Below are 17,128 nucleotides of genomic sequence, written 5' to 3'. Positions count from 1 at the left end.
ATCTTGTTACACAAACACCTCGTTTTTTGTCAAATTGCTCCCTCTTGTGGTCGTTTCAGTGGAACAGATTTGTAATATGACTATTTCCAGCAATATTACGTACAACAGCTGCAGCGCAACATGTTGTGAAATGCCACTGCTCGGTCTGCAATACTCGAGTTTCCGGGCAGCAAATGTGGTAAACATAACTTTTACCTAGGCTATGACTCAGGTAGTTCATTCAGGACTTTTTTCCGTCATTGCACACATTTGTATAATAGTTTTAATCAATTATCTTTCTTTGATTCCAATGGCTCATATCGGATATACAAATAGTATCTTCCAAGGAATCTTTAAAAAAAAATTAATTAATGAAAAACAATCCCGTAATCATAAACGACTGTTGGTTCTGGTTGCCCAGCGCTGAGAAAAGTAACGGGTACCACGTGACAAATCCATCGCTGTAGCGCTTCAACGGTCGTCTGCATGATGATTTATACCTGAATAATGACATTGATTCGCTTTAACGAACATTGAATAGAAAAATACACAATAAGGGCTTAAAACTATTATTGAGATAATAGAAGTTGACCAATTAGAAATAGCATCAGGGCCATTTACAACAGCTTGGTCCGCGAATTTCCATAACTATCAACTAGGTCAACAATGTTTACATATAAAACACGTAAGCATTACAAATACATGTTATTTTGTAGTTTATTTTTCAATTTCGTCGAGTCCTTTGAATGAAAAGGACCCTTTTCAGAGATACACCAACTTTACATTTGCACATCAAAATAAAAATGTGGGAGACAAACTTGTTCTCTCGTTTTAGTGCAAACCTTTAAATATGAATAAAACTAACAACAACAACAAGGTTACCTCAGTGGTGACAAGAACTCTGGACGAACAATTTACAAAATATACATCAGTTTGTTAAACTTTAACAGTTGGAGAATCAGAACAGGACACATTCAAAAAAAAAAAAAAAAAAAAAGTAAGTTTTAACATTATTCTCTGTGACCCACCAACAATAAAAAGGAATCACATCCTTCTGGTATCAGCCTGACTTTTTATTAGAATGGATCAGTAAACACTGTCATTGCAAATCAGCTAACCTGCAGCTTCAAAACTTTCAAGGACAAAATTATGATCCTGTTAGACCAGTCAATATAATTGATGGACATAAAATTGGCATTTGTTACTAGAAGTGGCAGCCATGCAAAACGGCTGATGGGCGACAGATGCTAGAAGTGTCGAAAGCTTCCTATGTTAATAGAGATGTTTTGTTCGAAACTAAACGGAAAAATTATGTACATGACAGTGCAGCAACAACAATAAAAGAGCAAAAATCTGATTTTGTAACATGCTCTAATCTTTCAGAAATAATTCGCAAACTTAACCACCATTTTATTTCTAGATGATCTTTTACCAGTTGTGTGAAGGGCAGAGTTGCTCAAGAATTTACACTTTTGGGAATTTCATTTCAAACGAAAAACAAATGGTGTTTAACAAGAATTACTTGGGATTTGACTGAATCGAATTGAACTTTGTGCTTCTTTAGGAGACCGTCCTTTATGAGAGATCATCTTGTTTGAATAGGGAAAAACTTTGATCTGTGGCTAAAATTCTACAGTAGAGTCCTTGAAAAAACAAAATTGTGAGATTTTCCTTTGTTTTCAATGGCAGGGGAAAATTTTGTCTTACAGCACCAATGAGATTCCATTTCACAATACTGAATGTCTCATCTCAATTTGAAAGAAAATGCTTAAAGTTCCAGTGACTTCAAATGCTGGTTGTTTCCAAAATCTTCAAATTTGTGGATTTCAAAGTCAAACTGGTGGTGTCACTTCTGAGGCGAGGGTCCTTTGTGAAAAAGGTAGATTGGTCTCTGAAAGCCTAAGAGAAAGAAAATTGAGAAATATTTACATACACAGCACAATATCAGAGGTAGGAATTGCAAGGCATTTCAAAGCTCTGACCTCTAGAGTAATTTTGTGGAGTTCCGATGAGCTCGTAGCTGGAGAAGCCCACATCAGTAGTCAGGTAGCTGGAGAACTGGTCCGGTTTTAACCGGATGCTATGGTAATTCTTACAGATGTCCTCCTGAGAAATCGAACAACAATTTGATTAAACAACAACCACAGCAATTACATTTCTAAAACTGACCATTTTAGCTTTAAATTCGATAAGTCATGCTCAAAGCCACTGATATACTGATACACCAGTGATGTCAGTTGAATTCTGTATTGATTTGCCATGTTCCTACAAACCATTAACCTACAATCAACAATACTGAACATTGGTGTCTTATTATATTGTTGTTGCATTTGTTTCATAAAAGCAATAATACACTTAAGCCACTTGTTTTGAGGTAAATTTACCTCATCTGTCTTGGAATGATCTTTGACTCAGCTATAAGATATGATAAATCCTGTGGACAAAAGTTTTCCAGCTCAGAGCCACGGCTAAACTAAAACCATGTTTGTCATTTAAAGAAATGGAGACTGTTTTGAATGCCTTATTTCCTGACTTGATTATTAACTCATTAAAGTTAATAGGATGTCATGGTCTACATTTAGTTCAAAATGCTGCTTTTAAGGGTTTAGATGGCTTGGCGCCATCTTTGGAAAAGTTTTTCTCTTAGATACTCATCCTAAGATTAGAAATTAATGGGGGCTTGTTAGGTGAAATCGGTTCCAAATAAAGCCACAGGAGAACCATGGCATGTCTCGGAGCAAACACTGGTGCTCTGATGCTGAATAAATACGCTTTTTTAAATGAATCGGGTGAGTGAATGATTCAATGACCAATTCATAAAAGCAGTCATTTGATCCTGAATCAGACGTTTTGAACAAATGTGTTAAGATTTAGTAATTCAGCTCATTCATTAACCCCTTAACTTGCGGTTCAAAACACTTACGCTACGTCCTACGCCTTTCAAATTACGAAAAAAAATTACTTTTTCCCGCAAGTTAAATACGGAAGGCCGTCTGGCGGAAGCTAGTTATTATAACTTGTTAAATATGGATATTTTTCTTACACAAACGCATCGCTTTGCTTCAGAAGGTCTTTATAAACCCCTCAGAGCCATGTGGAGTACGTTTGTGATGGATGGATGCACTTTCTTGAGCTTTATACTCGTTGGTCCTGTTTACTGCCATTATAAAGCTTGGATGTATCAGGATATTTATTAATAGAACTCCAATTGTGTTCATCAGAAAGAAGTCATATACACCTAGACTGGCTTGAGGGTGAGTAAATCTTGGAGTAATTTTCATTTTAAAGCAAAGTAATACTTTAAATCATTGTAATTAAGAATGCTTTGGAATATTGACCTAAGTTTAGTCTTATTTTAAAGAAGACACTCAGCATGAGTGAAAGTATGAAAAATTATAGAAGTTTAAATTAACTGTAAATCAAATGTCCTGTACTAATTGTATTATATTTTATATAAAATATATATTTTACAAAATGTTTACTGTAAAACTCATAATAATCAAAGCCATATGTCTAACCAAATTGTATTCCAAATTTTAGGTTGATATCACAAAAATTGAAGTTCCCATGAGATTTTGTTTAGGCGCTGTACCAAAAATAGCCACCGGGTGTCCCACACATTCCACTGAATTTTTTTTGGGATGCATTCTCCTCTAACAAATTAACACATTTCTGTCCAAATATCATTTCTATCACAAAACAGACACTAAATATGGGAGCTTGATATTCAGACCTTTCTGACGATGTGCTTTTGTCAAGATTAGAAAAGTTGTGACTATAAAAGTAGTTAAAATAAATTTTGTAATATGTAACATGACAACGCCACCTAGAGGGAGGAGCCTGCTAGGATTTAAAGTGCCGTTACCATGGTAAAGCAATGTCCAAATTCAAAACAGTTTTCGCAGAATTAATTTTTAAGCTTTTAAGCTTTCGAATGATACCTAATTTATGATGATTACTAAAATACATGATACAAAAAAAAAAAAAAAAAAAAAAAAAAAAAAAAAGGCAATAAAAAAAGCGGGACGGTGACAGTTAAGGGGTTAAGACACCTACTGACAAGTTTTATTTTTAAAAGGGTTTTTTTTTTTTTTTTTTTTTTCACTATTGTTTTACATTTTTATTTTCAAAATTTTATAAATTTAAAATGTTAATCTCATTACATTATTTATGCAACTGCAGTTTAAATGCATCACAGATCATTCCTTTAAACAAAATCAGATCACAAGTGGTCACAGGACACACATTTGAGAACACCATGTTAACACCAGGTTTAAATGTCAAATATCTTGGCTGAAAAACTGATGTTATGACGAAAAGGGGCCTTACAGTGAGCTTCTTTCTCTTGCTGTAGGAGCTCCAGGGTTGGGGCTCCAAAATGAAGAGTCCTCCTGGCCGCAGGTGCTTGTAGACCCTGTGGAAGAGCCGCTTGAGTCCAGCATCACCCCAGTTCAAGTGGACCCATTTTGTCACACTCAAACATAGGATCACGTCATACTCTTCCTTTTGTATCTGCACCAGCATATCACTTTCCAGCACATAGTTTCCCTGCGTAGATTAGACAGAGTGTATTATGAAACAGGATAGACAGGTGCTGCATGCCTAATAGTAGTATTTTAATACAAACACACACGTGTTTAAAAGTTACTGTGCCACACCTATTTCCTTCCCCTGAAAATTCATTTGGTCAGAAAGTTGTTCTGAGTGATTTAACACATTAAAATACCCAAAAGAGTCCACCTCCAAATCTCTATGATACTCTTGTCTCTAGATAAGGGAAGTAAACACTTAATGTACTTGGATGAGTATGCATAAGCATATAAACAGCCAAGCAGAACCTGGCGACAGACAAAAGACCTAGATCATCGAATACTAGTATCTTTAGCTATGCTACACAACTAGTTCCCGTGTGTCTACAGGACTTGAACGATTAAAGGCACAATATGTAAGTTTCACCACTAAATCTGAAAACAATAGATTCAAACAATAAGACTAACCATGTTGAACTATATAACAACGATTAGTTTTCTGTCAATAAAAGTATCCAAACAGTTGATCATCCGTCTAATAAAACACAATGTATTAAAGCGTCTTTGATGTTTCTGTGAGAAATTGGAAATCAAGGATAGCGTAGATATGACGTCATTGACAGACGACGCAACAACATGGGCCGTGTCACTGTGTCAAATAGCTTATTTCTCTGGATTTAAACATTGTCGGAAACATCTGGGATAATGTAAGTACACAAGTAAAAAAAAAAAATTATTATATATATAATATATATATATAAATAAAGTTTAAGTGGGCTTTTTTTGGATATTTTAATCCAAAAATCTTACATATTGTGCCTTTAAAATAACTATCATTTCTTTACACAAATGTGTGTTTTTAAACAGAGGAGGCTTTATAAAATTCAGGTAAACAGCTAAAACTACTATGAATGACAGGATTTTGTTCAAATACGCTCTAGGTGAAAAGTGCATGTATAATGCATCAACATTTTATGTTTTGTATATTTTGTACATTACATTTTAAGTCAAGTTACATTTATTTATATGGCACTTTATACCGTACAGAATGTTTCAAAGCAGCTTCATGGTGATAAACAAGGAAATAACAGTGTTAATGTTGCAAAATAGTGAACAAATAGTGTCATTATTCAGCTCAATTTAGTTCAATGTTAATTCAATTTTATACTGTACATTGAGAGTTACATCACAAATACTTGATACAGCCTTTTTAATGGAGCTTTGGAGCAAAACTTACCTTTCAAATAAACATGAATGAATGAAGTTTTTCAGTCTTACCTTGACAAAGGTCACGTTGGCAGGGAAATCTCCAGGAGGGAGACTGTTTGTGTTCATCTCAGGCAAAGGGGGGCCAGCTATGGGTCCTCTTGAGATCCGGAGTGAGACAGGGAAAGAATGCTTCCCATCAGGGAGACTTACCGACGCTCCATCTTCCATTTTCCCACTCATTCCTCGCTGATCAGCCGCTTTCTCTTCTCGACCAACTTCCCCGACCGTGCATTTGTTCACTTCTTCCACATGCTTTGTTTTTTTCTCCCCTCCGTCCTCTTTCACAACAAAACTCTCTTCGTCTTTCTCCTTCTGCTGACTCTTTTCTTCTATTAAATCCTCCTCCATCCCTCTCCCCTCGATCGCCCTCCCCATTTTCCCCAGAACGTCGAGCCTGCTGCGTGTGGACCTCAGAGAGATAGTGCCGTATATTCTGCCGAGCAGCATGTATCAATGCTGCATCAATATCCAGGCCGACAATCCGTGCCGGTCGCCAATTTTTGGCGATGGACAGCGTCAGGTGGCCGGTGTTGCAGCCCAGATCCAACACGGCCTTCCCTCTGAACCACTCGGGATTCAAAACACGCATACGAGGATCCTCGCTCAGCCCTGGGTTCCGATAACCATAGTATTTATTATAGTTGCCGTACTGAAACTTCTTCTTCGGCTGTTGTGGGTGCTGGTTGTTGTTGCACTGTGGCCTCCAATGCAGTCTCTCTGCATCTCCAGTACGAGAGCCCATTCCTGGGGTTTGAAAGGGCTGAGAATGCCTCCCAGATTTCTGACCCCAACTTTCCACCTTATTTGAACTGTCTGTGTTCTCAAATCTGCCACCGGCACGCCTGCGTTTGCGCTGCCTGTTTGATGGAGCATTGGTGGGGTTTGTAGATGGAGGTGCAGTTGAGGCATCAATGGCTTTCTCCTTCACTTCTCCGCCATTTGTGGTTAAACTGGGCTTATCTGAACACCGAGCCTCAAGAGTCACATCCGATAATATTTGGTCCTCAGGAACCACCCTTGAACACCTTTGTTGAACCCCTGAGTCCGAATGTATCAAGGAGATATCATCTTGTACTGTTGCACACTCGAGTAAATCGATCTGTGTGACTCCTTCAACAAAACCTTTTCCACCTCCTCCAGCGCTTGCTCCATGGTGCTTGTTCCGATGTCTCCGCCTGCCTCCGCTGCTTTTTAAGGGAGACGCCAACAGACTGCTATCTCCTGCACTAGGGCAATTGAGATTGAGGGGGTCTGTGATATCTCTGGGTATCAGGATCTCTACAGGGTCTCTGTTTTTGGCTGGCAATGGCGAGGACTTGGGCGTCTCTGCGTTGAGAGCCCGGTTCACCTCTTCATCCAGAAGGCTGTTAAGGTTGAGTGGGTCAAAAATGTTCCCGCCCAGCAGGAAATTGGTTGGCAGGACTGACTCGCTCTCTGAGTTGGCACGTCGTCGTCGTTTGCCATAACAAGGGTGTTTAAATCCAATGCTCATAGTGTTGCGGCGCTTATTGACTTTCTGCTGTTGAGGTTTGGGCTGCTGGGTGCCATTTTGGGTTTGTGTAGACGATTCGAACCCAACAACCCCACGGTCACTCACAGCATTGTTATCTGTGGCAGCGGTTTTCTCTCTGTGCTCCACTGATGTCTCATTTCCTGCTTCTTCACCACCCTCTTTGCTGAGGTTTATAACTGTGGTCTTCCCGGATGGATGGTGAGTGCTGGTATCATTTCTAGTAAGTTCTGAGTGCTGTTGGGAAGTGGGGTCTGTTAGCCCCTCACAAGATAAAACAGTTCCTTTGTCAAATGACATCTCTATCATTTTTCAGGCTGACACTGGAGGAGACATGGATCTGAAATGAAAGCACAAAGCGATCATCCACAAATCCTTGAATTCACAAAATCATTAATCAATTGACGATCTTTAATATGAGATCAAAGTACAGGCGCCTCATTTCAAGCGACAGCGCAGCGCGCGAGTGAACACGATCATCTCTTCCTCTTTAATACTAGCTACAGAATAAACAAGAATGAACATCTGAAGGTATGTTGAAAGATAGAGTACAACTTACTGAAACGTATAATATCTTGTGTAATCGCTCAATCCATGTTTCAACGGCGGAAAGATGTCAATAAAACAGCTTGTAAACACCGTGTCACGTAGCATTTACCTCAGGCGACTCCACAACTTGTTAGCTTGTCAGAGAAATTAACTCTTTCGCTAAATACATGCACTATATTAGCCTAAATATTCATTATATTTTACTTAACTGTTTAGTGATGTCTTGATTATCTAATGTATGTTTAAATAAATCTGTCATGCCACTGTGTAAATGATTATATTTCAACAACAAATTGGAGTAAAAAACATAATTTTAATATTGGATTTAGAAGATAACTTACGTGCAGTTTACAAGTTTGCATACAATTTGTTATTTGAGTGTTGATTATTATATATAAAAATAAAAAGCAACTGAATTCAGGGGCTCTGAACCTTTAATATTATAGTAATGTGCAAGTAAGGGCTCCCTATGTAGTTTACAGCATTAACAGAGATCTTTTTTTTTATCCTTAAGAAACTTTTAATTATAATTGAATTAATTTAAAGACACCGACACAATTAGTTCACTAAACAACTGTCTAATTTGTTTTTTAAAAAAAGCAATTTTGTTTAGTTTTCTCCCCCTGCTGTACCGAACTGTGACTTCAAAACAGTTTTGTGTAGGTTACACCCCTAGTGACAGACTAATAATTGTGCCCCTGGAACACAAAAACCAGTCATAAGGGTAAATTTTTTGAAAATGAGATTTATACATCATCTGAATAAATAAGCTTTCCACTGATATATGGTTTGTTAGGATAGGACAATATTTGGTCAAGATACAACTATTTGACAATCTGGACTTTGAGGTTGCAAAACAATCAAAATATTGAGAAAATCGCCTTTAAAGTTGTCCAAATGAAGTCTTTAGCAATGCGTATCCACTCACAAAAAATACATTTTTGATATATTTACAGTAGGAAATTTACAAAATATCATGATTTTTACTTAATATCCTAATGATTTTTGGCACAAAAGAAAAATAATTATAATTTTGACCCATACAATGTATTGTTGGCTACTGCTACAAATATACCTGTGTGACTTATGACTGGTTTTGAGAAACAGGATCACAATTCAGTCCCTAATATCAGTCAGATAACGCAAAGTCCAGTATTTGGTTATTTTATGCAATTGGCAGATTAACTAAAACGAGTCTGTCTAGTTTCAGGTCCAATTTATTTTAGTACGGTTTGTTAATTTTAGGCAAATAACAAATTTAGCAATTTTGCTATCATGTAATGTACTTATATATCAGGTGACTAAAACGATCTATTCTTTAAATATATCAAAATATCAAATAAATAAATAAAACCACTAATCCTCATGATATTGTCTTTCAGAATTCCAACAGAACTTAAAACAAAAATCTTTTAAGAGTTTCTGATTATGATTCCCAATAAGATAAAACATGTTTTTCAGGATTTTAAAACTCCTATAACTTGCAATTTCCTTTAAATATCCTTTAGCAAGACGTTATTTCAACACGTAAAGTTATGATAAACATGACCAAATCTACAACAGTACCCTAAGAACGGGCTGTGTTATATTATAAAAGTAAATATCCTACAAAAATTCATTTTAGGATTTTTGCAAAAAGTTATCTCAACAACTTAACATTATAAAAACCGAAGACTAATTAAACTGAAGAGAGAAAATGAGGTTTGCAAAAAAAAAAATACGCAAAGAGCTTAACATTACCTGACGAAACAACTGTTAAACTGATGTCAGGTCCTGACAACATCTGTCAAGAGAAAGAAAGTAAATGTTTAGGTCAACGTTGGCAAAACGTCCACCCACCTTCAGTGTCAGCGAGTCCGCCTCCTCGACACTGCTGTTATTACTGATACTTTGTATAAACCCCGCCTCCAAGCGTCATTTATGAATAATACATAGCACAGTAAAATCAGCACGAAGAAAACAGAAGAGAAAAAAAGGAAAAGATACCTAAACAGGATCAGTAGTGTGTTCAACACACAGCCCCGGGGCTCTAACTCACTCCGCCCTCTCTTAAAGGTACACAGCCCAATGCCTGCCTGCCTGCCTCCCTCTCCAGCGGACGAAAAAAAAAAACCACAACAGCTTGGTCAGTGTAGCGACAGCTGTCCTTGCACATCCCGCACTGAGAGCACCAGTGCTTTAACGCACAGCTGTCCGCTGACGTCAGGTTCACAATCAAAATAATACATTCAGAGGACACACCCCTTTAAAAAATAAAGCTTATATACGAACGAACACTATTTCAGAATTTTTGCAAAGCTGTGTGGAAGTACTGATCACAATGATAGTTTTTAAAAAAACCCTAAGTGTGCCGCTAAACTACTCGACTGAACTTACTAATGAGCTGCAGAACCTCACTGTGAAAAACGGGGCTTTCGGTGCTTTATATATTCCGAACGCCTGATGACGTCGCGAATAAGCAGCTGAGACAGCCAATAGCACACCTCTTTTCTGGAAACCTTCGTTTCACTGTCCAATCATGGAATATGGAAGGGCGGGATTAGCCTAGATTCTTCTTTGTAGGTGCCCTGGGTATGTGCCTGCGTATAAAAGTCAACTTTATCAAACGGGCTTCGCCAGTTCATGAATTGCGTTGAACTTCACGTATATAACGCATGTTTAATTTTATTCCATTACAATAAGACAGTTATCTTGTTCGTATGTGTTTTTGCCTGTTGTTTATACACTGCACACTTTCCTCACAGGCAAGCAACACGACGCTCCATAGCTTTTCTATCCAGCATGTAAATAAACGACATTTTTGACACTTGATGGACAGATAGTGCTCTAAAATGCACATTCTGCCACTGAAGGCTGATTACTTATATAGCACTAGTTGCTTACTTCCGCTATTGCTTGCTATTTTAAGCTAAAAGCTATAAGAAGAAGCTTTTTGGTTCACGCCCCCGCGTGTGGTTGCTGTGCATGGCATATAGAGTCACTGGGATTTGTAGTTCCGGCACATTTGCGTCGTCTACAAAAGCATAGATATGAGTAGAATACATATAGATTAAAAAATACACTCCTATAACTGTTTTAATAACTCGCATCATAGTTATCATCACAGACAGTTCACCCTATTAAAGTAAAAGCTATATGTGTGGTGGTGGTGGTGGTGGGGTGCAGTATCAATGAACTTGATGAACCCCATTTGGTTATATCTCTATTAATGACTGTCAAGTAGACCTATGTCTTTAAGATTTCCCGAAATGCCATAAGGTAAGTAATATATCAATATATACAGTATGCCTTCCTGTCGGTGTACTGTGACAACTGTTGTAGCATTTTGCGTTTTTAGGGGGTTTAGGGTGACCAGACGTCCCCGTTTTTCGAGCACAGTCCCTGTTTTTGGAGTCCTGTCCCCGGAAATGTCCCCGTTTTACAGCACGTTACTACAAAACAACCCGCAAATACAGTTCAAAAGCCCGTCCAACAGACTGCTGGTTGCCAGAGCAGTCGTGTAGTGATTATTTTCACCAACAGAGGGGGCTGCAAGCTACACTGATTACTTGGTTGCTCTCTGCTACTTTAACCATGAAGAACTTTCGACGAGACACGAGCAAGCACTGTTGTCTTCAAATAACAGACAAAAGAGACAAAGTTATCGGTTTCAGGGTACTCACATACTAGCAACTCATGTTAAAGTAATACTGTTTGCATGTAGGCTACTATAGCATATAACAGGGCCTGATCAGGGTGTGAGATTGTTTTGCACACACAAATAAAAAATTAACTAACTAATTAGACTTAAAAAAAAAAAAAAATAGGGTCAGTTTGACATGAAAACATCATAATAAATATTAAGCTATAATAACAGTAGCCTATAGGCCTATATGGAACCCACAACATACAAAATATATATTTTCTTTTTTTTTATTAATAACACAAGTGAGATTTCATTTGCATTTTGCCCACTGAAAATGTGCACAGTTTCCATTTCAGAAATCTGGTCAACTTACAAATGGGAACAGTAAGTCTCTTTGTCTTTTGTCTTTATTCATTAACCCTCATGTACTGTTTGGGGTCAGGGTGACCCCAAGGGACATTTTCTTATTTAAAAAACATGGTTCCCTTCATCTCAGTTGCATAAAATTTTCTACATTATCTATCCACACACACACACACAAAAAGTCACACGTCATGTTTGTGGTCAGTATGACCCCAACTGAAAATGAATGGGAAAAGTGGAAAAAAAAAAAAAAAAAAAAAAAATATATATATATATATATATATATATATATATATAATTTTTTTTTTTTTTTTTCATTTGTCAGAAGAAAAAAAAATCCAGCATAAATCTGAAAATTTCAGACTTTCAAAAGTTGGTTTTATTTCTTATTCTAAAGTGAATTATTTTATACATTTGAATTATCGAAATAAATAAAATATTACAATCATGTTTTGTCTTTTAGTGGCAACTTATGTGGCATTATTGCAAAAACCGGACACTTCAAAAGCCCTCAAACAACAATAACAAATTCTAAACTTTGACAAAAAGTAAAAAAAACGTATTTAATGTATTTTATAATGTTTAAATATATATGACAGCAGCTGTTATAGGAGCAGTTGGCCACATCCAGAAAAATGAATGGATCTCTATGGGCCTCTGCTGGACAGATATGGTAATTAACCACCAGCAAGTGGCAGAATTCTGCATCTAACACCTAGATCAATTTCCAGAAACAGCTCATATTTAATTCTGATCATCATTAGTTTTTTCCTAAAAAATGTAACTTTTTCATATGCATGTTTATGGTGTAGTTGAGGAATTTTGCTGTAAATATGTAAAAAAAAAAAAAAAAAAAAAAAGTAATTCATATCCCCCAAAACAGCATAAATGTATAGGATGAGAAGTAAATGAAAAAAATTATATATCATTTGTATATTAATGACACAATGGAACCTATTGTTTGCTTGGACTGTGACCTGGCGCTATGCTTTTCCGGTTTCCCTATACAGTGGAACCTACCAACAAATAGCCTATTACTTGTTAAACAAGTTTCAGTTGTTAAATAACATTTCAAAGTGTTTAAATTCATTTTTTGACTGTTTTTATGTCAGGCGGTACAACCACATAGTTGTATGTAATACTGTAGTTGTGCCACCTAACATGGAAAGTGTACAACCAACCTACCCATACTTGAAATGAGCAGTTTTTATCAGTATTTGAGAGAGATCTACAAACCTTTTCACTCTGCCAAGGATCAGTTGGGGTCCTCTGGATGATGCATTATCATGTTTGCTGTTATTACCTCCTCAATTCATAATAAAAGAGTCATGTTTGCAGTTGTGCCACCCTGACATTCAAATTGCTGGGCAAAAGTTTTTCTATCTTAACAGCTTTAAAACTCATATTTATAAAATGACAGGTTTCAAACCTAAAATGATTCCATAGTCTTTAGTTTTTAATTTTTTATTATTATAACACCATTTTAAATAGCTTGTCTGTTCATTTGTTCGGACAGCTGACATTTTGGGGGTTTCAGATAACAAAACATAAAATAATATGTATTATTTAAATGTACTATAAAAATGAATTCAAACTAAATAGGTTTTTATAGAATAAAGTGATATGAATTTATCAAACTATTTTAAAAGGAAATAATGCACTTGGACACAAAAATATCATGTCATTGAACTGTGTGTGTGTGTGTGCATATAGAAGAGTCATACAAATTAACAAAATTATATAGATTTAATAAGTGAAAAAAGTACAATTAATTTATACAATGTACAATAGGGACAAAATAAATATATTTACACAATTTGTATACAATAAAGAATTTCAGATGCAGAACAAAGAAGGAATGTGACAGTGGGAATGGGAAGCACAGAACACACGAACATGAACACTGATAGCAGCCGAGTCATCACACAGAGATTATCACAGAGCTCCTAATGTTTCTCGCTCACCTTCACTTCTACCTGTGCATAGGACACTCGCTTCCTGATGATAACAAGAAGTCTTTTCCGTGTGAAGCCCAGCCTCCTCAGCGTCTTAAGGGAACTCTGATGGGAAGCTCTGTGTTTAACTGATGAGCTTTAAGTGTTTTTGAGTTTTCTCACCAGGGCCTCCACACAGACTGTGGCTGGTTGTGGAAGAGAGCTCGTCTCAGAGTCCGGGGTTGGCAGGAGGAAACTGAGCCAGTGGGTCGCACTGGAGTGGGGGATCCCACGGAGACCTGAAGATGAGGTCCTGGGACTACAGGCACTGCAGGGGTTGGGAGACTGAGAGAGGATGATGATGACGAGGAGGACGAAGAAGAGTCACTGGAGAGCGGCGAGATGGTGGGAGGGAAAGGGAAATGGCAGGGTACAGAGAGGTATGTGGGAGAGCTGGAGAAGGGAGGAGAGCTGCTTGAGTAACAAGGAGAGGGTGGAGGAGAGAGAGAGTATGGAGGGGAAAGGTAGGGATGTGTCATGGGCTGTCCTGTGGGATGAGGGTGGTGGAGCATAAAAGATGTGGGATACAAACTATTGGTGTAGGAAAAGGACTCTGTGTTGGCTCTCATGGGGATGTCCGACCTGCATGTCAACTCTGCATTGGGGATCCATGGATGATGCTGGCTGGAAACTCTGCTTTGGGGGAGAGTGTTGCTGTAGGAGTCAAGGTGGTGACACAGGCCTTGAACAAAGCTGTCTCGCTGAGAAGGCTCCACACAGTCAATGAAGCTTGCCAGGCGGGAGATGCACTCCTTAAAGCCAGCTTTGTAGATTGGATTAGAAGGCATCTGTGTCTGGGCATTGATGGGCTCGGGGACTGAAGCAAAATGCACATGGTGTCTCCTCGAGAGCTGAGTCGGAGCATCATGTGGATCTGAGTCTTTGTTAGAATCGCCTGAGGTGGGACGTGGAGGTGTACAGAAAAGAAAAAAGAGAAAGTGCAAAAGAGGAGTGTTTAGGTGAGATAGAATAACGTGGTTGTTATTGAAGGTTTGTTCAAAGGAACATTTGAGAAGAGCATTGAGAAGTTAGAGAAGGAACATTTAGGAGTAAGAAGAAAATGGTTTTGGTTTATTGATTGCCAGAATGGAAAGTCAGAGAGTGAGGTACATGAAGTTATTTTGGGATTAGATGATTGAGAAATTGAGGATGATAAAAAGAAATAGGGAGGGGGGAGAGACAGAGACATAAAAATCAATTAGAATCATCACACTCAGAGGCAACTCAAATATCAATCAGCACTTAAAAGGGATAGTTTAAACAAAAAATTAAATTCTGGCATCATTTACTCACCCTCAAGTTGTTCCAAACCTGTACGAATTTCTTTCTTCTGCTGAATACAGAAGAAGATATTTTGAAGAGTGTTGGAAACCAAACAGCCATTGACTTCCATAGTATGGATAAATAATACTATGGAAGTCAATGGTTACCAACATCCTTCAAAATATCTTCTTCTGTGTTCAGCAGAAGAAATGCAGGTTTGGAACAACTTGAGGATGAGTAAATAAGGACAGAATTTACATTTTTGGGTGAACTATCCCTTTAATCTAGATCTGTACACACATATAAGATCAATAATATCATTTTAAGATATAAAATACGGGTATAAACTAACTCTTCACTTAATGAAGTATAGTCCGAAAGCTTACCTTGACTATCTCTCGCAGCCGTCGCTTTTGTCCTGATGTATTCAACGGTTAATTCCAGAATTTCAGCCTTCTCCAGTTTTGGGTTTTGAAGTCGCTGTAAAAGTGAATGTAAAGGCGTTATGTTGCTGAAATATCTCAGTGCTCATTATGTTTATATTAAAAACTGGATTTCCTTTCTTACCGAGTCTAGAGTGTTATCCAGGAGAAGCGTTCGCAGCTCGTCTAAACGCTGGTTAATCCGGTCTCTCCGTTTCTTCTCTATAACCGGTTTCAAGATCTAGACGGAGCACATAATATATTTAATTTAGCAATTTAACATGTAAAACCAAAGACAAAAACCTGTTGAGAAATTCTAAAACTGCTAAGAAGAATTAAGAAATACTCACTCTTTTGGCTGGTCGTCGACTTGCCATTTTTGGAGTAACCATGATCGGTTGAAGAGTATGAAATAAACCGGCAATAGTATATTCCTGTTGTTCTGTGTTGCGTGAGGAAATTATTCTACTGTGAAAAAAGTCCTCGCGAACTCTTGCCTTTATTGGGGATGCTGGCTTGTCATTGGTGGTGACCAGGTGTCAATGACGTATGGTCATGTGCCCCTTATGGCTTTGTGCTGTTATCAATTACCCTTTTAATATATTCCAAGATAAGAAACTATAAATCGATTAAGTTAAATCAGAGATCCTTACCACACATGTTGTTCCAGCAAACTTATTTAACAGCGAAGATTAGCGAACTATAACAGCTTTAAAGCTTTATATGCGAATATAAACGCATGATAACGAAACTGCACATATCTTAAATGCCATTAGAAGTTTGCTTAGAATAACCAATCATGCAGTAATAGACCGCTTATGAGTTTATGGACTAGTTTGTTCATTTTATTGCGCCAATAAGTCAATGCAAAGCCAAATTGCAGTGCATTTTGAACACAAACTTCTTGACACTCAATTCGCTAACATGCTCACCCCGTTTAAAGTTCACGACCTCTAACCAACCAACTTTCCCCCCTAACAATTCAATGTTATACAGGTTCAAAAACTTTTTTTTTTTTTCTGAAAACTCGTGTATTAATAGCCTACTATAATTCACGATAAGCGGTAGCTAAACAATTCCATATTTTCTAGCTTCAAATGCTAATACAGTCTAGCTATATTTTGTTCAGTATGATTGATAGCTAAAGTTGGTCTATGATTCATTTCTCAATAATATGCTTTGTTTTTAAGCAGATTTTCGTAAAACCAAAGCCGTGTGAGTGCGATTGGAAACTTCAGTTTTTCTCGTGGGAACAGAATATTTTGGCACTACACATGTGTAAAAACGAACACACTCACACTAACGGCGCTAGACTGAATACTCAACCTTTCAGAGGCGCTTAGAATTTCATTAGATGCTCAACCATTTTCGTGCATCGCCTTCGCACCTGCAGCGGGTCAACTTTCGGCGCTCTTGTGTGCAAAAACGAATCAACACCGATAAGAAATGGTCTGAATTTGTAACGCGCGATTTAATCTGTATTTGCCTATTTATTAAAACTATGTCTATAAGTGCACAACTTTTAAATGCAAATCTTTATGCCAATATGTGCGTTCGTGTGAGTTTCTGCTTTTCCAGAGTAGGTGTAACTTTAAAATAAAAAAAAATAATAATTCATAATTCGA

At 37.4% G+C, this 17,128-nt stretch overlaps 3 protein-coding genes across 4 annotated transcripts in view; 1 reads left to right on the top strand and 2 right to left on the bottom strand.

Annotated features, from left to right (window-relative positions):
* Window positions 1-17,128, top strand: part of her7 (hairy and enhancer of split related-7) — a 28,093-nt gene that overhangs the window by 1,410 nt on the left and 9,555 nt on the right. The gene's annotated exons all lie outside the window — the stretch shown is intronic.
* On the bottom strand, window positions 679-10,249 carry mepcea (methylphosphate capping enzyme a). Its single transcript, XM_051894437.1, is given in 7 exon segments — window positions 679-1,878; window positions 1,962-2,085; window positions 4,309-4,527; window positions 5,787-6,140; window positions 6,142-7,627; window positions 9,577-9,619; window positions 9,823-10,249. Coding segments are annotated over 5 exon segments (2,205 nt in total). The 5' UTR covers window positions 7,597-7,627; window positions 9,577-9,619; window positions 9,823-10,249; the 3' UTR covers window positions 679-1,825.
* On the bottom strand, window positions 13,552-16,001 carry her1 (hairy-related 1). The gene is made up of 4 exons (XM_051894438.1): window positions 15,854-16,001; window positions 15,649-15,744; window positions 15,468-15,561; window positions 13,552-14,713 (listed from the first exon to the last, which is right to left on the bottom strand). The coding sequence occupies exons 1-4, from the start codon at window positions 15,893-15,895 to the stop codon at window positions 13,938-13,940; spliced, it is 1,008 nt and encodes a 335-aa protein (XP_051750398.1). The 5' UTR covers window positions 15,896-16,001; the 3' UTR covers window positions 13,552-13,937.

The sequence above is a fragment of the Ctenopharyngodon idella genome, chromosome 5, assembly GCF_019924925.1.
Source record: "Ctenopharyngodon idella isolate HZGC_01 chromosome 5, HZGC01, whole genome shotgun sequence".
Lineage (NCBI taxonomy): Eukaryota > Metazoa > Chordata > Actinopteri > Cypriniformes > Xenocyprididae > Ctenopharyngodon > Ctenopharyngodon idella.
This window is presented reverse-complemented; position numbering and strand designations above follow the sequence as displayed.